This window comes from Oryctolagus cuniculus, chromosome 16 (assembly GCF_051225735.1).
Source record: "Oryctolagus cuniculus isolate XC-2025 breed Fujian yellow rabbit chromosome 16, ASM5122573v1, whole genome shotgun sequence".
In the NCBI taxonomy this organism is placed as follows: domain Eukaryota; kingdom Metazoa; phylum Chordata; class Mammalia; order Lagomorpha; family Leporidae; genus Oryctolagus; species Oryctolagus cuniculus.
Window position 1 is genome coordinate 80,253,984 of NC_142882.1, and position 23,401 is coordinate 80,277,384.

Genomic DNA, 23,401 nt, shown 5'->3' on the forward strand with positions numbered 1-23,401 from the left:
GATTAAATGAAGAAGAGGCAACAATGTTTAAGAAAAAACAGCTGGGGCCGGTGCTGTGGCATAGCAGGTAAAGGTGCTGCCTACAGAGCCGGCATCCCATATGGGTGCCAGTTGGAGTCCTGGTTGCTCCACTTCCGATCCAGCTCTCTGCTGTGGCCTGGGAAAGCAATAGAAGATGGCCCAAGTCATTGTGTCCCTGCATCCATGTGGGAGACCCGGAGGAAGCTCCTGGCTCCTGGCTTCGGATCAGCATAGCTCTGGCCGTTGTGGCCAACTGAGGAATGAACCAGCAGATGGAAGACCTCTCTCTGTCTCTCCTTCTCTCTCTGTGTAACTCCTTCAAATAAATAAATAAATCTTTAAAAGAAAAAAGAAAAAACAGCTGAACTAAATAAGCCCAGTTGAGAATTAAATTTCTCTTGTATGAATATGAATGTCTCATCAAGGTGAAAACTTGTATTATGAAATGTATTTTCACTCTGCTTTATCATATACAAATGAGTAAACTTACCTGTTCTGATTTAAGTACACGGAGTTCCTGCTGAAGTTTATCACTTTCACTTGATTCACTTGCCCCAAATGATGATTCATTTGTTACCAATGGCAAGTGATCCAAAAACAACTGTTCCGGCTCGCTTTCTTTTCTAATGGTCAGATTTGCAAAAGGAATCTTGTCCTCCACCATGAGCTTTGATTCTTCACCAGAACACTGATTTATTTGAGAAACCGAGGATCCAGAATCCCTGCTTGTCACAGTCACAGCTCCGTCTTTTAAAGAACTTAATGGAACATCATCCACATGGGTGTTTTCTGTCCTACTGTGGTTGATTATGATTTCAAGCTCTCTACATCTCAATAAAAACTGCTCTTTCTCCTGCTTTAAAGATTTAACTTCTTCACTCAAAAAACTAATCTCAACATGTTTCTGCTTTAATTGTTCAGAAAGATCCGACAGTCTCTCTGAGAGTTCTAATTTTTCTCGCTTGGTTATCTCAAGTTTTTCCATCAGTTCTGTTGTATCTTTCTCAACAACTTCACCAAGTTCCAATGGCTCTGTTACCAAAGTTTTCTCCTCATCAGAAACTGAGGTTTTCATTTTCACAGTAGGTAAATTTATTCTTTGCAAATGAAGTTCTTCATTAAGTGCTTTAAGCTTACTTTTATACTCTAATTCTTGCTTATTTTTACTGTCTTCCAAATCATCTTTTACTTTGAGAAGGCAAGCATACTCTTCTTGTAACTCTTGATAGTTAACTTCAAAGTTTTTTTCAGCAAATGAAAATGTATTTCTTTGCCTTTCGATCTCTTCATTTAGCTGAATACATTTTTGCTTGAGATCCTCATTTTGCTTTGTAAGTATTTCTATTTCATTTTGCCAGCTACTGTCTTTGGATTTGGACTCAACGGGATCCACGACAATCACTCCTTCTTCTTCATTAACAGAAGTATGTGTTTTCAACATGTCTTCCAGGGTCTTTTTTTCATCTTTAAGAATGCTATTCTCTGCTTCAAGGTGTGCACACTTTTCTTGAAGGTCATCCTCTTTTTCCTTCATTTGTTTTTCCAGTAATTCAGTTTTAAGTTGTAATTCTTGAACTTCTTGTTCAAGTGTACCCTTTTCCTTTTCTTCTTGTCTGAGTATTTCAATTTCTTTTTGAAGTTCACTGATTTGAAGGGTCATTTCTTCAGATTTTGAATTCACAAGGGACTGCTGTACATCTTTTAGTTTTGAAATTTCCAAAATCAACTGATTCTGCTTAGTTATCAAATTATCTTTTTCAAACTGCATGGTCTCTATCTTTTGACTCATTTCATTCTGTAAGCCATCTATCTGCTGTTTATAGTGAATGCCCAAGTTTTCCTTAAGCTTTTCAGTGTTTATGCGGTGTTCAATTTCTAAATCTTCCTTCAGCTTGCAAAGTTCCTCTTCATGACTAAACAGAAGTTGTGTTCTAAGTCTCTCTAGTTCGGCTTCTTGTGACTCAGCCATTCTGTCTAGCACAGCATTCTTCTCTCTTTCCAACATCTCCAGTTTGATCCTGTAATTTGTAACTTCTGCCTCATGTTTTAATTCTAGTTCCTTCCTGGATTCAGATGCACAAACAATCTGAGCTTTCAAGTCTTCCACTGTACCAAGGGACCTATAGGCTTCATTCAGTTTACTTTCTTGTTCAGCTATTGTCTGTCTAGCTCTCTGAATCTGGTCCCTTGAAAAGCTTAATTCTTCAAAAAGGTCTTCAAGCTGTCTTTGTAGGGCAGACTTCTCTCCTGAAATTACTCCTAGTTCTTCCTTGAGTTTCTCCTTTTGAGAGTTAGTATCTTGCAATTTTATGTTTAATTCATTTATTGCCATATTCATTAACTTTACTTGATCTTCATTAACTGTAGTATGTGGATATGATTTCAAAGCACTCTCCACTTCTCCTTTATGTCGTGTTTTAAGTTCTTCTATTTGTGACATGTGTTGTTTTATTAATTCTTGTTTCATATGCACTATCTGCTGCCCATACATCTCATCCAACTCTGCCCGAAGTTGTTCCAACTTTCTTTGTGTTTCTTGTTCCATTCTTTGTACGATATCAACTTCGAATTGGTTGTCTTTGTGATTTCTCTTCTGAAGTTCTTCAACTGTCCCCATCAACTGTTTTATTTCCTCAGAACACTGTCTTTCTTTTTGCTTAGAACTGGTCAGCTCTATTTTCATATTTTTAATCTCTTGGTTCTTTTGTACAATCTGTTCTTGTAATTCTCCTAATAATTTATCAGAAACTGTTACTTTATCCATGAGCTCAAGAGTTTTTTTTTCTTCTTCTATTATTTTTGTATTTAATTCTTCAATGATTGCCTCCTTTTCTTGTATTTCTTCTTTATTTGAATTTTCTACTTTTTTATCTTGCTCCTTTAAAAAGGAAAAAATGAAAATATAAGAAATGTATTTTTGGCTCTGACAATTTATATCACTTACCTCGCTACCAAAAAACTGATGAGTCTTTTTTTTTTTTTTTTAAGTTTTTTATGAAATCTTACAAAACGTAACTGTTGGGTCTGCCCCTCAATTTTTCCCCTGACAATGAGGCCTGGGACTTTGGTATACAACACTATTTCAGAGTAAACATTACAGCAGTTTTGGTCTTTCTTGGGAGGAAATTTCTCTTATACTACTATGACTAAAATTTTTAATTTAAAAATCTACTCTGATGAAAATGTCTCTAAACCATTACATTCTCTTTTTTATTATTAATGGATCAATATTTTAAATATTTAGGATTTTCTATAGCTAGTTAAGAGTACTATATACTATTAGAAATCAAGGTTCCTTCTGTATACTCTAGTTACTTGGTGTTTACAGGCAAGTCCTATGAAAACAGAAAAACAGCACTAGGCTCTTGAATGAAGAAACTCAGGACTACACAATGTTTAAGTGGCAAAATCTCAAGTAATACCCAAGCCACTTTATTACCTAGCAACATGGCCCTAGATTTTTGGTTCAAATAGAAATCTGGAAGCAGTATTGATGTTTCCCCAGTTTCTACTCACAACTCTATTTTGGAACTGTAGTTAAGGCCAAAGCATAGCTCTTGGCCCAATTATTTCAGCACAACAAGTAGAAGCCCTGGGGTCAAAGTGTTGGCTCAGGTATTTAATCCCCTCTGAAAGTAGCTAAGGATTGTAAAGGATAAAGAAAGAAAGAAAGTCCACAAAATGGATCAAGAATATAAGTAGGTAAATAAAATTATCTTAAAGAGACTAGAGTCCTGGGCAAATGGGACTCAGAGGCACCTTGAATGAATGTATTAATCTACCTAAAGACAGAATGTCAATGTCTAGAAAAAGGAAAGCTCTAGAGGGAAATGGTGATATTGTCCATTTCAGTACAGTCCAAGGAAGAACAGCAAAGGTGCCATCAGCCTTTGAGAATTCTGCTCCCTCTAGAAAAACCACACCTAATGTAAAAAGTAATGCTGGAGGCTGCAGCAAACAGCATTTAAGAAGTCCAGTCTACAGTTACGACCATTCCTCCTGTGAGGTGGACACTTCAGGTCTTCTCATTCTAACGCCACGGAACATCTGATTCTTCTAATGTCCCTTGATCACAGCTTGTGAGACAACTTTCTAACTGCCATTTGGCTTTTTAAATTAATTTGTCCATGGAAAGAAAATAAAACCCAAAGATTGTGATAATTATTTGTGTAAATTAATAACCTTATATTCAGGCTCTACCCATCAGTCTCTTGAATTTGAAAAACCTGAGCTCACCTATGACAGCTCAAGTCACAGTTGACAGAAAAAAAAATCAGATTTATGAGGTTTTATGCTACAAAAATTCAAGAAGTCAATGAATGCTACCCTAGGCAACCTCTTGAGCAAAATTCTATCAGTTTTTGACACGGTGTCACATATCCCATCTAAGGACACCGTATGTTACTGCCAGGTGCTAACTCTTCTTTAACTTCTGACCTACAATATAACAATAGTAAATCATTTTAATCCCAGTGTTTTTATCTGTGTAATAAAGATACTATTATTCCTTTATTTCACAGAATATGCCTGAGGCTAAAATAAAATAAATGTTATTAAGGTATTTTATTTTTGTTGTGCTACATACAAATAGCTTTATATAATAGAAAAAAGTCTATAAGGCATGTGGAGATATGGAAGAAAGTAAAATCAGTTCATGAAATTAATTTCAGCTAAACTGTTAAAAAATGTTGTGAAAAATGCTAACATCAGGCCAGCGCCGCAGCTCAATAGGCTAATCCTCCACCTAGCGGCGCCGGCACACCAGGTTCTAGTCCCGGTTGGGGCGCCAGATTCTGTCCCGGTTGCCCCTCTTCCAGGCCAGCTCTCTGCTGTGGCCAGGGAGTGCAGTGGAGGATGGCCCAAGTGCTTGGGCCCTGAACCCCATGGGAGACCAGGAGAAGCACCTGGCTCCTGCCATCGGATCAGCGCGGTGCGCCGGCCTCAGCGCACCGGCCACGGCGGCCATTGGAGGGTGAACCAACGGCAAAAGGAAGACCTTTCTCTCTGTCTTTCTCTCTCTATCCACTCTGCCTGTTAAAAAAAAAAAATGCTAACATCATAAAATGTATAATTTTTCTATCTCCTGATTTTCAGGGAGAGGGACTCGTAAAATAGTATGATCTAATTAAAATTGTCTAACACCTAATGTAATTATAAATAACCAATAATAATTCTTCACTCAACCACTAAACAACACAAATTCATGGTTTATTTTCCTTAGTACTGCTCATCTCCAAGTATATGGTTTTAAACCACTTACTGTGTATTGCAAAAAAAGACTGCCTGGGGTTGATGACACAATCCCTCCAATTTTTTGAAATACACGTGACAGTGCAGAATAATATACTTTCTGTTTGTGATTCCATACCCTGGGAGGTTTGAAGAATTAGGACAATGAGAACAAGCCTCTGCCCATCAATATAGTTGTCTAGAGGACCAATACAGTTTTAACTCTGATCCTAATGCCTTAATTTCTCAACTGTTCTGATATAACTACTACTCAGGGGGATTAAATTTTTTTAATGGAGAATTTAAAAAAATACATGTAATAGGGGCTGGCACTGTGGCATTGTGGGCTAAGTCTTTGCCTGTGGCATCAACATCCCATATGGGTGCTGGGCTCCTAACCTGGCTGCTCTTTTTCCAATCCAGCTCTCTGTTAATGGCCTGGAAAAGCAATAGAAGATGGCCCACGTGCTTGGGTCCCTGCACCCATGTGTGAGACCTAAGAAGCTTCTGGCTCCTGGCTTTGGATCGGCCCACCTCTGGCCATAGTGGCCATTTGGGGAGTGAACTAGCAGATAGAAGACCTTTTTCTCCATCTCCCCTCTCTCTCTGTCTGTAACTCTACCTCTCAAATAAATAAATCCTTAAAAAATAATAAAATAAAAATACATGCAATAAAAGTATTCTTGTTAATATTCAAATAAAATGTTATTCCCTCACTCAAAATGATTATTTTAATTTTAAATAATCTCAAATTATACTGCTTGCTTAATGTAATAAACGCCATTAAAATCCAATTTCCAGGCTCTCCTAAGCTAGACTTGGAATGTCTTTCTGCTCTTTCCTCCTGAAAGACTTGCTTTTTTCTTTTTAAATTTTATTTATTTGAAAGACAGAGGTACAGAGAGAGGTAGAGACAGAGAAGAGAGGTCTTCCATCTGATGGTTCACTCCCCAGATGGTCGCAACGGCCGGAGCTGCGCAGATCTGAAGCCAGGAACCAGGAGCTTCTTCCAGATCTCCCACGTGGGTGCAGGGGCCAAGGGCTTGGGTCATCTTCTACTGCTTTCCCAGGCCATAGCAGAGAGCTGGATCAGAAGAGGAGCAGCCAGGACTAAAACCGGCGCCCATTTGGGATGCCGGCGCTTCAGGCCAGGGCTTTAACCCACTGCACCATAGCACCAGCCCTGAGACTCGCTTTCAAAGATTATTGTTTTCCAGACAAATTAACTCTTTTTCACTCCCTATATATTCTCAACATGTTTTGGCCTGGGTCTTTATGCCCATTCTATCTTCTACCTAAAAATGTCCTCCCCATTTCTTATCTTATAGAGATTCATAAATCATTTATTCACTTTAACATGACAAGTGTTAAGGGAATACAACACAATTAAAAAGGGACCGTGGGGCTGGTGCTGTGATGTAGCAGGTAAAGCCACCACCTGCAGTGCCGGCATCCCATATGGGCGCCGGTTCGAGTCCCAGCTGCTCCACTTCCAATCCAGCTCTCTGCTGTGGTCTGGGAAAGCAGAAGATGGCCCAAGTCCTTGGGCCCCTGCACCCACATGGGAGACCTGGAGGAGGCTCCTGGCTCTGGATCAGCGCAGCTCCAGCCGCTGTGGCCAACTGGGGAGTGAACCAGTGGGTGGAAGACTTCTCTCTCTCTGCCTCTCTCTCTCTGTGTAACTCTCTGACTTTCAAATAATTAAATAAATCTTTAAAAAAATAAATTAAAAAAGGGACTGTTCCACTTACAGATCTACCTCAAATAACATCTCTCCCAAAACCTGCCCTGAATCTCTTCCCTCATGAAGCCAGAGCCACTTGGAATTTTCAAAGTGTTTTACCTATACTTATCCTTGTTTTGTGCTTTTTATTTCTTTTTTGACAGTTATAGACAGAAAGAGAGAGACAGAGAGAAAGGTCTTCCTTCCATTGGTTCACTCCCCTAATAGTCGCTACGGCCGGCACCAGGAGCCGGGTGCTTCCTCCCAGTCTCCCATGCGAGTGCAGGGACCCAAGCACTTGGGCCATCCTCCGCTGCCCTCCCGGGCCACAGCAGAGAGCTGGACTGGAAGAGGAGCAACCGGGACTAGTACCCGGCGCCCCAACCAGGACTAGAACCCGGGGTGACGGCACCACAGGTGGAGGATTAGCCAAGTAAGCCACGGCGCCGGCCCTGTTTTGTGATATCTTGTGTATATACTGTATTTTCCCCACTAAACCACAAGCTCCCATGAGTGCCAGGACATTTTAAACATCACTGTATCTCCTGCAAGAGACTGCTATGAAACAGATGCTCTGTAAATGTCTATGTAATAATGTCTAAATAATTTTGATGATAAAGCATGTCTTTTTCCTTGTTATGAAATCCATGATTATTATGTGCAAGATGCTTTGATTATGATTATGCCTGCTATGGAGTAAGAACTTAATAAATGCTAATACTTTCATTATCTAAACAATATTCTTTGTCTTAATAATTTCTCACTCTACTGTAAAAGAATCTCTTAAGTATACAACAAGTACCATGGCATGTACAATCCATCCTCATTATTCAGATCCATCATTTACAAATTTGCCAAAATTGATGTGTAACCCCAAAATTAATACACTGGTGGTGCTTTTTCAGTTATTTGCAGACATGCAGAGTGGCAAAAATGTGAGTCATTGGACACACACGTTTCAAGTTAAGTTCAAACAAGGTGACCCCGCTGCCTCATTTCAGCTTTCATACAGAAAGAACCAGAGGATGGAGACGGTAGCAGGCAGTGCAGTGTTGTGACACTCCAGCTCTGGACAATTGGACAGGGTTTGAATTTCAACTATGGCACCAGTTAGTGGAGTGGCCTAAGGCAAATTACTTCTGAGTCCTGATTTCTCTTTAAAATAATGTATATGACAAATACAAATACTTTTTATTCATTCATGCATTAATTCCTCCCACATTTGGAGCACTTATTCGCTAAATAAGTGTTCCTAGCAAAATTAATTTGTATGAATAAAGAGAATCCACATCTTTTTTCTAACTACAATCCATAAAATTTCACCTAGTTGAGAAAATATTTTCAGATTTTTCTAACAATGGCCACATAAACAGAAACATCTTAGATTTATAGGTTAGGAATTCCAGTTATAGATTCTTGCAAAAATTCAGTTTAACATAGAATGATCATTTTTAAGGGATTCAGGAAAGAGTACTATCTTAAAAAGTGTATTACTGTGAAACTCCCAATTGTTTCTAAAATAAATAATTTTACGTACCTAAAAAGTGTGTTTTAATTAGGAAATTTTGTGATTCACTTGCGTAACAAAAAGATAAACATTTGCACAAAAAATTTTAAATTGTGAAACTATTACAAGTTGATTAACTTCCTTAAAATAAACATACCATTTCATACACTTTAATTTTCTCTTGCAAGAAACTAATCTGCATTTTGAAGTCTTCTTTCTTTTTCTGATAATCTTCTAATAGGTGGTCTTGTTCTTCCAGCTGCTGTTGATGAGTGAGGATCTGTTGTTTGGCTTGTAATAGATCTGCAGCCGTGCTACTGTGAGTGCTATTTCTCAGAGTTTCACTGGCCTGTAACTAGAAAACAGAATGAAATCCCAAAATGCTAAATTCTAAAGGGACTACGTTAGAGAACAGACTCCTTTCACAAGGCCTCTCTGGGGTCTGTGCCCACTTCACAGGCTTCAGACCCCAGACACCATGCTGACTGCTAAGTGTCCTGTGCTGAGCCTGTAAAACGGCCTTTCCCATGAAAACAGAGGAAGCAGGTCTCCTTAGAGAACAAGACTGGGGCAGACACACAGAGAGAAGTGGGACCTGAGAGACAGCACATGTTGGAATCCGGAATGTTTTCAGCTCTAGTCCCTTTCATAGGCCTGGTTTTATCTGTATTTTTGTACAAACATGTATCCTAACATTAAATTCCTCTCTTCTGTTTGCACTATTTCAAATGTTTCTGTTACTTGCCATTGGAAAGCCTGATTAACACAATCAGATTCCTGTGATTCTAATTAAAGGTAAATGGGACATATTCAATCTGGTTAACAATTTAAAAACCTAACTAAAATAAAACCCTACCAGGGTTGGCAAAGGTAGCCTACAGGTTAATTTCCGCAACATTTCCCTCCATCAGCTTTACAAAATGTTATAGGATTTCAAAGATAGTGACAGTGAAGAAGTACAAAGAAAATTAATAGCTGGAAACCACTCAAGAAGTATAAGTTAAATTCTCAGTTAACAACACATATTCACAGTTTGGTTATGATATAATAAAAAGTGGCTTTAAAATGAATTTAGATTTTTTTGGGGAAAGTGAAGCTTTTAAAAAGTTCATTACTAAAAATTGAGTGCATTTAATCCTATTAGAAATACTTACATGCTGGAATTGAATCTGTAACTTTTGGCTTTGTTCTGTCAACTCTAAAAATTCTCTCATTGTCTCATCTTTTTCTCTTCTTGCCTGCTGTAAATTGGCAGTAAGCTGGGTGATGATGCCATCTCTTTGTTTAATGGCAGCTTCGAATTCTTGTAACTAAAGGAAACCAGTGAAAACAATAAGCACTAAAGTTACTTTCTAAACAAAATTGATGACTGTTAAAGGTAACTGGTCTTAAAAATATGAGATTCAAAACACAAATTAACTTTGAAAAATTTTATCTGAACTACAGAAAAAGGTACATTTGGCCTGGCTTTTAAATATATCTCCTCTTGGAAGGACAAGTGCCCTTATATTTAGGGAGGCCCCCAACCTGTTCAGAGGCCATACTATCACACATATGACCAGTCCCAGCTTGTTGCTAGAAGATGAAATTGAATGTATTCTGCTATCTTCTTCAATGTCTTACTTCATGTTTTCATAACTGACTGCAATGGACAACAGATGCCATTCTAATCATGTAAGGTTACCTGCAAGGACTCACTGACATACTTAATGGGTTTAAGTCATAGTATTTTGAGGCAGTTTGCATCTTAATTTTCTCTAGGGCTGATCACAGAAACATCTGTCCTACTGAAGTGTTTTCAGCCTCACATCTTGAAAAGTTAAATAAATGAACCTACATTATTTTAAACCTGTTAATGAAATCCTAGTTGTTGTTGTTGTTGTTTTTTTTTTTTTTTTTTTTTTTTAAGATTTATTTATTTGAAAGGCCGAGGAGACAGAGACAGAGACAGAGAAGAGACAGAGAGGTATCTTCCAACTAGTAGTTCACGCCCCAAATGGCTGCAATGGCCAGCGCTGGGCTGTTCCAAAGCCAAGAGCTTTTTCCAGGTCTCCCCTGTGGGTACAGAGGACCAAGCACTTGGGCCATCTTCTGCAGCCTTCCCAGGCCAGTAGCAAGGAGTTGGACTGGAAGTGGGGCAGCCAGGATATGAACCAGCACCCACAGGTGATGCTGGTGACAGGCAGAAGCTTTACCTGCTTTGCCATAACACTGGTCCCGGAATCCTAGTTTTAAATAGGGATGCTGGGGCCAGTGCTGTGGTGCAGTGGACTAAGCCTCCACCTGCAGCAATGGCATCCCAAATGGGCACCGGTTCCCAGCTGCTCAACTTCTGATCCAGTTCTCTGCTGTGGCCTAGGAAAGCAGTAGAAGATGGACCAAGTGCTTGGGCCCCTGCACCTGTGTGGGAGACCCGGAAGAAGCTCCTGGCTCCTGGCTTTGGATCGGCTTAGTTCCAGCTGTTGAGGCCATTTGGGGAGTGAACCAGCAGATAGAAGACCTTTCTCTCTGTCTCTCCCTCTGTCTGTAACTCTACCTCTTAAATAAATAAAATCTTAAAAAAAAATAGGGCTGTTTATGCTGTGAATAAGGACAAAAATTATGCAACAATTTTAAGTTACCCTTGAAGAGCACCATCAGTAAATAGTGTACATTTCAAACTTCAAATAGTGTACTATTCAAACTTCTGGCTTCGTTTTACGACAGCAAATCAAACAGTGCATGAGGCAGTCAAACCTGCTGCAGTCCTTCAGTCCCGTAGGTGGCCCTCAGTTCTTCCAGTTCTCTGCTCAGCTCTTCAATCTCCTGCTGCTTCCCAGTCAATTCACTTTCCATCATCTCGAGGTGGGTCTGACTATACTGTGCTCCTTGCTCAGAGTAAGAATCATCAACACCGAATTCTTCTTCCTAAATTGACCCAAGATTTTTAATAATTTAATACTAGCAACATTCCTCAGGGAGAAAGAATCAAATATTGAATTTTGCAGTAAAGTCCACTTAAAAACATCACTCATCACCAGGAAGTTTATTGGCACCGCAACCTACTTCATTGCTGATGTGACTTATCCCTCAAGAGCATTAACAGGGTATCTGCATATTCTATTACAACTGAGTTTTATAATAAAGGGCAGATAGCTTTGTTTTATGAATATTTATTGAAAGCATTTAGAAATCACAGAGAAAGAAGTACATGCAAGAAAAAGCTTTGTTAGTAAGCCAGATGTTTTCAAGTAGTAAAAAATTAGTAACACGAGTAATTTTAAATACTGTACCCTTAATAAATCTGTAGGCATTCCTGTTCTCACCACAAAACTGCAACCATTTACCTGTATAAAAATAATTTCCTGATATGTTATGATCTTAGAATTTCATTTAGCTAAGTGAATTCATGTGTTTTCTAAGGCTAGGCAAAACAGATACATGGTGAAATTTAACTAGCAGACATTATGATCATTTAAATGATAATCATTTCTCAAACATCTGAGTGCTTACAATGCAAGACACTGTACTATAAGTGAACTAAAATTCTAAGTTCTGCTTGATTTTCACAAGGATAACTAGGCCCTCTTCTATAAAATGCTTCCTTAAAAGTCACTGTTTGATGATTAAGCCTACTCAGTTCTAAGTAAAATCATTTACTAATACACATTTCGAGGGGTAGAGGAAGAGAGGACGAACATTTTCCCCTGGGGCAGCTCTGCTGATGGGCTTGCCAACCCTGCCCTCCATCCTGCCCAGCTCTGCCTCAGAGGGGCTTGGTGGGAGGAAGAAGGGTGACAGGATAAGTCATTTAATAGTCCCTCCTTGGGGTCCGGTGCTGTCGCACAGAAGTTAAGCTGCTGCCTGGAACATCTGCAACCCACATGGGCACAGGTTTGAGTCCTGGCTGTTCCTCTTAGGATCCAGCTCCCTGCTAACATGCCTGGGAAAGCAGTGGAAGATGGCCTAAGTATATGGGCCCCTGCACCCACGTGGGAGACCTGGAAGAAGCTCCTGTTCCAGGCTTTGGCCTGGCCCATCCCTGACCTTTTCAGCCAACTGGGGAAAAAACGAAAAGATGGAAGATCTCACTCTCTATAACTTTGCCTTTCCATAAAAAAATACATATATATATATAAAAATATATATATTCCCCTCTTTTACCCTAATGGTACAAAAATCAACTTCATCCTCATCCATCTGGTAACTATTTGCAATTCTATGGTAAGAGAATCCACATAATGAAATTCATACTACTGAAATATGGCAGGCAGACTAGTCTAACGGGAGGATTAAATTGTTCTGGGCCACACAGTTTGGAATGTAAAAGTCCTAAATAAGAGTTCTCCATCAGTTTTACTCCTTTGCTTTTATATTAAGGATAATTTCTGAAAAATTAAACTACAGCAAAAATAATTAACTTTTATGATAACATAATGTTGTAATTAATGAAAACTATTAGAAGGTAAGAGTACTGATTCAATCAAGATTATTAATATCAACTCATTTGCACTGTTTCAAATTAAATATTCTAAATTTCAATTAGCTTCTCTTGATTCTGAAATGAAGCATTCTGATAACTGTCTACTATAGCATGATAAAAGTATTATGAATATCTTCAAATATATTAAGTAACAGTTATTTAAGGGACAATGTTATCAGTATTACATAAATTAGTTATCTACTTATAATAATTCATTGTATAATCTTATGTAGCCAATGTTCAGTTTAATTTTTCCCAAATCAGTTAAATTTTATATTTTAACAACTTCTTAAACTACTACAAGACTATTTTTCAAAACTTGATTATAATTATAATAAATGTAAAAACCTTTCAATATTAATTTAAAATGTATACATCATAGAAATAGGCAATTAATTATTCACCAGAACTAAGCTAAAACAGACTATATTCCAAAATTAGAATAGGAACACACAACAGAATATTAACAAGCATTAACAGTCAGAATTATTTTAATGTAATTATTTTATTGATAGTTAATGGGTAGAATATTAAGCTCTTCTAACATTAGCCTTCCAACATTACACTTGGTAGCCTTAAATGAAAGTCAATAATCTGAAAAATAAAGATCAGATTAATAAGATTCCTTCAACTGAAAAAGGTCAGTCAACTTCCTCAAGGTCAGTTATTCAGCCTTCAGCCTGTGTTAATACTTTTTTTTTTTTTTTTTTACAGGCAGAGTGGACAGTGAGAGAGAGAGAGAGAAAGGTCTTCCTTTGCCGTTGGTTCACCCTCCAATGGCCACCATGTCCGGTGCACCGCGCTGATCCGAAGGCAGGAGCCAGGTACTTATCCTGGTCTCCCATGGGGTGCAGGGCCCAAGCACTTGGGCCATCCTCCACTGCACTCCCTGGCCACAGCAGAGAGCTGGCCTGGAAGAGGAGCAACCGGGACAGAATCCGGCGCCCCGACCGGGACTAGAACCCGGGGTGCCGGCACCGCTAGGCGGAGGATTAGCCTAGTGAGCCGCGGTGCTGGCCTGTGTTAATACTTGTATGTTTTCTGATTCACAGAAGATTTACTCAGTCTGAAGTCTTGAGGATCTGCAAAACTACAAGTAAGATACATTTTAAACTTAAAACTTTTATGGAGGTAAGTATCCTAACATGCTGATCAGAAGAAAGAGAATTTTCATTTCGTAACTATAAAATGGTCCTCACACAAAATCTCATCCTTTCAGTGGCCATTACTTTAAAAATGTTAAAGAATAACTCATTCTTGCTGGCATTGTGGCGTAGTGGGTAAAGCCACCGTCTGCAGTGCTGGCATCCTATATGGGAGCTCGTTCGTGTCTCAGTCCCTCTACTTCCTGTCCAGCTCTCTGCTATGGCCCCTGGGAAAGCAGTAGAAGATGGCCCAAGTCCTTGGGCCCCTGTACCCATGTGTGAGACCTGGCTCCTGGCTTTGGATCGGCCCAGCTCCGGTTGTTACAGCCATTTGGGGAGTGAATCAGCAGATGGAAGACCTCTCTTTCTCTCTCTCTCTCTGCCTGCCTCTGCTTCTATTAACTCTGCCTTTCAAATAATAAGTAAATCGTTAATCACACACATGAGTAATGACTTACTCATGAATAAGTCATAAGATTTTATGTTATTATACTTAATTTGAAAACATATTCACAAACAGTAACAGATGTTTTAATAAAAAATAAGAATCTGATGATTCATAAAAGTTCAGCTGACTCATGAAGTTGGCCAAGTAACCATTAAGGTTAGGATTATTCATTCAAAGTTGTTTGGCACAGTGTCTGACTCCACTTGGGACACCCTCATCCCACATACCAGAATGCCTGATTCGGGTCTCAACTACTCTGCTTCTGGTCCAGCTTCTTGCTAATGCCTATCATCCATGCGGGAGACCTGGACTGAGTTCCACCGTACTTTATGGTTACAAGCTGTCTCCAGCTTCAGCAAGACATTTCACAAATGCCATGAATCATACAAGCAACTTAAGAAGTACAAAATTAATCACATGAAATCCAGAATGAGAGAATATGCCTTACTATTTCACCTTTCTATATACAGCAAAGCAAATTTATTTCCATGACTTGTCTCTATAGTGTCCATAACATCACCAACTTTCTGCAAATAATCTAGTTCAAAGGGTGTAAAAAATAATTCATATAAATATGGCATTCTGGACATGAAATGCACATTCATCAAGGAATGGAGATGACTGCATGCAAATTTAGGGCATTTTCTTCCTAGCTTTTTTTTCTCCAGTGTACATAATAGAATATATATTTATGCAGAAAAGATTTGGAATAAAATTATTTCACTAATTCATTCTAGGATGGAACTCATGTTTCAATCCTCAAGTACACTAGCCACAGAAGTCAGAAAAATTGCACACACATCATACCTACATACACATAATTCCAAATTAAATTCTAGTTAAATATACTATTAGAATCTGAAATTCTTCTGAGAATAATTTGTTCGAGGCATCCTCACCACTTGTTTTGGATAAACATACTGTGAAGAAAAGAACATTTCTGGTGGAGATCAATAACTAAGCTTTGCTGAATATCTGCTATATGCCAAACATTGCACTAAATATTCTCAAGTTAAAACTGAGACCAGTATCCTGGGAAGTAGATATTACTAACCCACGTTTTACAGATAAGGACAATGTATTTCAGAGTTTATGTGTCCAAGTTTATATATCTCAGATGAGAAGTTTAAATTTGTTTTTAAAAGATTTATTTATTTATTTGAAAGGCAGAGTTACAGAGAGGCAGAGGCAGGGAGAGAGAGAGAGGTCTTTCATCCGATGGTTCACTCCCCAGATGGCTGCAACAGCCGGAGCTGCACCAATACGAAGCCAAGAGCTTCCTCCAGGACTCCCACACAAGTGCAGGGGCACAAGAACTTGGGCCATCTTCCACTGTCTTCCCAGGCTATAGCAGAGAGCTGGATCTGAAGTGGAGCAGCCGGGAGTCCAACCGGTGCCCATTTGGGATGCTGACAATGCAGGCGGCAGCGATACCTGCTATGCCACAGCGCTGGCCTCAAGAAGCTTAAATTTGAACATAGAAGTTTTTGGCTCTAAAGTCCCTGATCATTTTTATCACCTAACTTCCCTTCATACAAGAAAAATGATAGTGATATTCAGACAGAAAGAAGACTCCAAAAAGTTCACGGAAAACCAGAATTAAAAAATAAAAATTTATTCTACTGCTGCTGAAAAAAAAAAAAAAAAAAACCTGAAATCCATGCGTGCGTTTTCCATAATACACCTTTCCTATAAACTTGTTACAGACCTCTATACAAGATAATTATGGGGCTTGTGATTTAAACTACATGATTTTTGAAATTTTAGAATGTTCCAACGCAAACCAGACAAGTCAGGATCATTAATTTTGCAAATCTGGCATTTGTAGTGAAGCTGCATTTCATTTGGCACGGGAGGTAGGGGTGGCCCCAAGAGTTCCAGTACAGAAAGTATTACAGAGTGAGATTTATTCCTTGCAGTATATATTTTATCCTAAGAGATTCTTTTGCCTCCTGAAAGTGTGACTATGACTTAGAAGTCCCCTGAAATTCTAGTTCAACCAAGCTAGTTTAATATCACTAAATAGAATTGCTAAATCTCCTAAACTAGCCAAGAGCATCAGAGACTAACTAGTAACTCTGCAATGGCCTGGGAAAGCAGTAGAGGATGGCCCAAGTTCTGGGCCCCTGCACCTGTGTGGGAGACCTGGCGGGAGCTTCTGGCTCCTGGCTTCGGATCGGCACAGCTCCAGCCCATGGAGGCAAAATGGAGAGGGAGCCAGCGGATCAAAGATCTTTCACTGCCTCTCCTTCTCTTTCTGTGTAACTCTTTAAATTAATAAATAAATCAATCTTAAAAATTTTTTTGTAGTACATTAAAATATCATTTATAATCCAAAACCAAATCAAAAAGATCATTATCACAATCAAGAGGGATTTATCCCCGTAATACAAAGGTGGTTCAACGTTCACAAATGAATAAATACCATAATCACATCAACAGAATGAAGAAAAAAACCCATAAGGTCATCTCAATAGATGCAGAGAAAGCATTTGATAGCATTCAACACTCCTTCATGGTTTAAAACAAAACAAAACAAAACAAAAAAAACCTCTACAAGTTAGCTACAGAAGGAACATACCTCAAAGTTATAAAGGCTATATATGACAAGCCAATAGCCAATACCACTGAACAGGTAAACCTGAACGCACTTTCCCTCGAATCTGGAGCAAGAAAAGGATGCTCACTTTCACCACTCGTATGCAATTCCATATAGCGCCGGCGCCGTGGCTCAATAGGCTAATCCTCCGCCTTTCGGCGCTGGCACACCGGGTTCTAGTCCCAGTCGGGGCGCCAGATTCTGTCCCGGTTGCCCCTCTTCCAAGCCAGCTCTCTGGTGTGGCCCGAGAGTGCAGTGGAGGATGGCCCAAGTGCTTGGGCCCTGCACCCATATGGGAGACCAGGAGAAGCACCTGGCTCCTGCCTTTGGATCAGCGCGGTGCGCCGGCTGTGGCGGCCATTGGAGGGTGAACCAACGGCAAAGGAAGACCTTTCTCTCTGTCTCTGTCTCTCTCACTGTCCACTCTGCCTGTCAAAAAAAAAAAAAAAAAATTCCATATAGCACTGGAAGTTCTAACAAGAGCAATTATGGAGGAGAAAGAAATAAAGGGCATCAAAATTAGGAAAGAGAAACTAAAATTATCCATGTTTTCAGATGACATATTACACATGGAAAAGCCTAAACATTCCACCAAAGAGCTGTTAGAATTGATAAGCCGATTCAGTAAAGTTGTGGATTACAAAATACACATACAAAAAACAGTAGCCTTTTTAAACGTTAATGATGAACTCACTGAAAGAGAAATCAACAAAGAAATCCCATTCATAATAGCCACAAAAAATCAAATATCTGGAAATAAATTGAACCAAAGAAGTGAAAGTTCTCTACAATGAAAATTATCAAAACACTGATGAAATAAATGACCAAGGACACAAACAGAAAAATGGAAGGCTATCTCTTGTTCACAGAGTGGGAAGACGCACCATCATGAAAATGTGTATACTACCTACAGCAATCTACAGATTCAATGCAATTCCTATCAAAATACCAATGACACTCGTTACAGAACTAGGAAAAGCAACTCTAAAATAAATATGGAATCATGGGCGCCGGCACTATGGCACAGTGAGTTAAGGTCCTGGCCTGAAGCGCCATACCCCATATGGGCGCTGGTTCGAGACCTGGCTGCTCCACTTCCGATCCAGCTCTCTGCTATGGCCTGGGAAAGCAGTGGAGGATGGCCCAAATCCTTGGGCCCTGCACCCGTGTGGGAGACCGGAAGAAGCTCCTGGCTCCTGCCTTCAGATAGGCACAGCTCCAGCCATTGTGGCCAATTGGGGAGTGAACCATCGGATGGAAGACCTCTCTCTCTCTCTCTCTCTGCCTCTCCTGTCTCTGACTTTCAAATAAAATAAATAAATCTTTAAAAAAAATATGGAATCATAAAAGACCCACAATAGCCAAAGTGATCCTGAACAAGAAAAATCAAGCTGGGGGGAAATCACAATACCTGGCTTCAAAGCATACACAAAATTCTAGTAATTAAAACAGCATGGTACTGGCATGAAAATCAACACATACATCAATGGAATGGAACAGAGCACCAACAAATTCATCTGAGTACATCTAGCTAAGGGATTTCTGACCAAAGTGGAATGAAGATAATCTCTTTAATAAACGGTGCTGGAAAAATTGGATGTGTAGAGGCAGAGGAATAAAATGAGACCCACACCTCTCACTGTATACAAAAGTCAACTCAAGGGGCTAGCATTGTGGCATGGAGTTAAGCTGCTGACTCCAACACCAGCATACCATATGGGAGCCAGTTGAAGTCGCAGATGCTCCACTTAGATATAGCTCCCTGCTAATGCCTCTGGGAAAGCAGCAGAGGATGGCCTAAGTGGTTGGAACCCAGCTACCATGTGGGAGACCTGGGTGAGGCTCCTGGCTCCAGTCTGTCCAGCTCCAGCCTTTGCAGCCAGCTGGGGAGTGAACCTGTCTGTCCGCCTGTCTCCCTCCCTCCCTCCCTCCCTACGTCTCTCTCTCTCTCCCAGCAGAGTCTTAGTTTTTCTCTCTTTCTGTTTCTGTAACTAATTTTCAAAATAAACCAATCAGTCTTCCAAAATACACATGAACTCAAGATGGATAAGAAATGATAAACACAATGAAAAGAAATCCAACAGAATGGGAAAAGGAAATCTGCAAACTATTTATCCAAGAAAGGATTAATATCCAGAATTTAACAGCCACTCAAAACGTAACAACAACAACAACCAACCAATCCAGTGAAAATATGGGTAAAAGACCTCAACAGACAGTTCTCAAAAAAAGAAATTCAAATGGCCAACAAATATATGAAACAATGTCAGTATCACTAGCTATTAGGGAGGTATGAATCAAAACCACAGTGAGGTATCACCTTACCCCTTTCAGAATGGCTAAAATCCAAAACACAGAGAGTAACTAGGATGTGGAGAAAGGGGAACATTATATGCTGTTGATAGGAATGTAAATTAGTGCAGTCACTGTGGAAAACAGTGTGGAGAATTCTTCAAAAACTACAAATAGATTGCCATACAATCCAGCAATCCACTGCTGGGTATATACCCAAAAGACACAAATACATTGCAAAGAGATACCTGCACCACCATGTTTAGAGCAGCACTGTTCACAATCGCCAAAATGTGGTACATATTCACAATGGGATATTTAGCTATAAAACAGAATGAAATGCTATCATTTGTATAAAAATGGACGCAAATGGAGGACTGAGTTAAATGAGCCTGACACAGAAAGACAAACATTACATGTTCTCCCATGTATGGGAGCTACAATTTAAAAATAAATAAATAAAACTCATTTGCACCTTACTTTGAACACATCACATATATACCAGATATTACAGACATATAATTTCAATTTATTTTTCTAGACCACATAATCCCCACCAATTTTTTAATTTTAAAAATGTAGACAAACAATGTCTTGGGGCCAGCGCTGTGGTGTAGCGGGTAAAGCTGCTGCCTGCGGTGTCAGCATCCAATATGGGCACTGGTTGGAGTCCCGGCTGTTTCACTTCCTATCCAGCTCTCTGCTATGGCCAGGGAAAGCAGTAGAAGATGGCCCACGTCCTTGGGCCCCTACACCCATGTGGGAGACCCGGAGGAAGCTCCTGGCTTCAGATCGGCACAGCTCCAGCCATTGTGGCCATCTGGGGAGTGAACCGGGAGATGAAAGACCTCTCTCTCTATCCCTCCCTCTGCCTCTCAAAATAAATAAATCTTAAAAAAAAAAAAGTCTCATTGTACTAAGAATTTCCTATTAATTTATTTTTATAAAAAGTACCTGAAAATTAGCATCGTTTGATATCTTTAGTTTTTCAAATCTACATTAATAAAACTAATTTTTGCTCTATTATCCAATGTAAGAAAATTAACCAAATGTCATCACATGTATGGAATGGTCTAATTTATAGCTAACTGGCTTGTAAAATTTATTTTTCATTTTAATGTAAAGAGAAAAATGTACTTGTGGCTTTTCTAGTTGCCACATAAGATAAAAGTTCAAGTGTCAAAGCATCTGCGACTTTCAATCAAGAAAGACAAGCTGTAAGAAGGCATTTAGAAAAGGTGTTGTCATAGATGAGCTGCAAATTTGAAGTCACAGAGCAGACTCTGAATTACAAGTGGCGATTATCCCTTAGGGACAACGTCACACCATCTAAATCAGTATCCACTTATTTAACACTGGCTAATTATTTCCTTGACCAGACTACTAGAAAGTATATTCCCAGCTTTGAAAGAATTAAACTTCTCAAGTGCCAAAGTTTTGCCCCCATTAACAATCTAAAATGGTAATGTGTTTATGTAAGGACATGATTTTTTTTTTTCCTGTTAGAAAGCTACAATAAATTGAGACTTGTGGAATACACTGAGCTGCTGAACCATTCAGAGTAAGGAACAGTTTTCCCTGTTGTCAAATTTTGGGAGAAATGACAATCATATCTAAACGAGTAACAAAAAGGCAACAAAATGACACGTACAACCACCACTACAAAAGAAGGTGCTCTCTAATGTGGCCAGCCTACGTACTAACCTTGATCACCTAAAATAAAAATCACTATTGCAACACTAATAAACTAATGTTCATATAATTAACTAGAACTCAAGCATTTTTAAAAAGCATTACTCAAACAAAATATCCTAGATTATAAAATTTTTATTGCTAAATATGGACACCAGACAATGGAAATGTATCTCAGACACTCAGTATCACTTTCCCATAGACTAAAATAAGGTCTATATCTAAATAAAGACCAAGTTATTCAAATAGCTTTAAGACCTTAATGATCAATAAAACTTAATCTTCAAGTTGTCTAGTCATTTCCATTATATTGTTATATAATGTTATACAATTACAGAAGTAAAAAAGTTATAAGAAATAAAGCATCAACAATCAACAATTTTAATTATATAAAGTACCAATTTTATTTATGCATTTTAAATAATATAATTGTCTTACCTCTGAACTATAATCATCTGCTGTGGTTGAAATTTCACTCTCCGGCTAAAACAAAAGTAAAAATCAATTAAAATTATGCTTTTTTTTTTTTTTTTGCTAAGTATCATACTTATAAAAATTACTAGAAAATTAGTGAATATTATGCAAATCCTTAGAACTTTCATGTAACTATGAAACACAATGGCTAAATAATGCATTTTAAGCTTATCACTAGGTTTTTTTTTTTTTTTTTGGACAGGCAGAGTTAGACAGTGAGAGAGAGAGAGAGAGAGAGAGAGAGAGAGAGAGAGAGAGAAAGGTCTTCCTTCTGTTGGTTCACCCCCCAAATGGCCGCTATGGCCGGCACACTGTGCCGATCTGAAGCCAGGAGCCAGGTGCTTCCATGTGGGTGCAGGGACCCAAGCACCTGGGCCATCCTCCACTGCCCTCCCAGGCCACAGCAGAGAACTGGACTGGAAGAGGAGCAACCGGGACAGAACTGACACTCCAACTGGGACTAGAACCCGGTGTGCTAGTGCCGCAGGCGGAGGATTAGCCTAGTGAGCTGCGGCGCCGGCCACTAGGTATTTTTTTTTAAATACACAAGAATCACAGGTACTATCACAAAGGGTCTTGTATATAATACATAAAATATTTGTAAGACAAAAGAAACAAATGAAATGTAATTCCTGTAATATTTGTACTTATTTTAAAGTTCTAACATATCACTGTCAGAAAAGTTCAATTTCTTCAAAAGAGTCATTAAATCTTCACACTCAAAAAGTAACTTGAAAAACAGCAAAAGCCAACTTTTGTTACTATAACACATTTGCAGCTTTCAAAACACTTTCTTTTTTTTTTTTTTTTTTTTTTTTTTTTTTGACAGGCAGAGTGGACAGTGAGAGAGAGAGACAGAGAGAGAAAGGTCTTCCTTTGCCGTTGGTTCACCCTCCAATGGCCGCCGCTGCAGCCGGCGCACCGCGCTGATCCTGGCAGGAGCCAGGAGCCAGGTGCTTTTCCTGGTCTCCCATGGGGTGCAGGGCCCAAGCACCTGGGCCATCCTCCACTGCACTCCCTGGCCATAGCAGAGAGCTGGCCTGGAAGAGGGGCAACCGGGACAGAATCCGGCGCCCCAACCGGGACTAGAACCCGGTGTGCCGGCGCCGCTAGGTGGAGGATTAGCCTATTGAGCCATGGCGCCGGCTCTCAAAACACTTTCAAGAGGTGGGACTTGGATATGAAGTGAGTGGCTTTTCCAAGCTTCCCTCAGCTGAGAAGTTGTAGGAAAAGTCAAGGAGCAAACCCAAATTTTCTGATTCCAAAAGTACTATCTCCTCTCTTCACCCTCTCAGGGAATCTAAAACCACTGCACTGGTCAAAGTAAGGTCCATTCATTCAACAAATACTGTCACTGTCCCTGTTCTCATAACTATGGTATTCAACATGCAATCCAAGTTCTAAGTCTCCTTCTCCATGAAGCATTAACTGTGCCAGCAACAGAATTGAACCCGCCTCTCCTCTAAATTCCTGCTAACAGTGGTCCTGACTCATGAGGCAAAGCCCTCTTTTAAATCTAAGATGTTTTCATGATGCAGCCCCTCCCCATCATTGATTAAGTGTATACTAGAAAGTGTGGTACTAAAAGTAAAGGGGTAAGGGGCCAGTGCTGTGGCATAGCAGGTAAAGCTGCAGTCTGTGGTGCTGGCATCCCATACAGGTGCCAGTTCGTGTCCCAGCTGCTCCTCTTCCAATCCAGCTCTCTGCTGTGGCCTGGGGAAGCAGCAGAAGATGGCCCAAGCCCTTGGGCCCCTGCACCCTCATGGGAGACCCGGAAGAAGCTCCTAGCTTCAATTGGCCCAGCTTCAG

At 39.6% G+C, this 23,401-nt stretch overlaps 1 protein-coding gene across 8 annotated transcripts in view; it reads right to left on the reverse strand.

Moving 5' to 3' along the window:
- AKAP9 (A-kinase anchoring protein 9) overlaps positions 1-23,401 on the reverse strand; it is a 168,644-nt gene that overhangs the window by 109,723 nt on the left and 35,520 nt on the right. For 6 of the 8 annotated variants that reach the window (XR_016222257.1, NM_001375381.1, NM_001082351.2 and 3 more), the window contains 6 exons: positions 21,557-21,601; positions 11,753-11,806; positions 11,217-11,387; positions 9,635-9,790; positions 8,638-8,835; positions 512-2,899 (listed from right to left, as the gene is read on the reverse strand). Coding sequence is in view for 7 of the 8 variants with exons in the window: in NM_001375381.1 (NP_001362310.1) it covers positions 512-2,899; positions 8,638-8,835; positions 9,635-9,790; positions 11,217-11,387; positions 11,753-11,806; positions 21,557-21,601 (3,012 nt within the window). In the remaining variant the exon portion in view is untranslated. The remainder of the gene's footprint in view (positions 1-511; positions 2,900-8,637; positions 8,836-9,634; positions 9,791-11,216; positions 11,388-11,752; positions 11,807-21,556; positions 21,602-23,401) is intronic. The other 2 variants (XM_089315002.1, XM_051852748.3) reach the window with 1 other exon arrangement.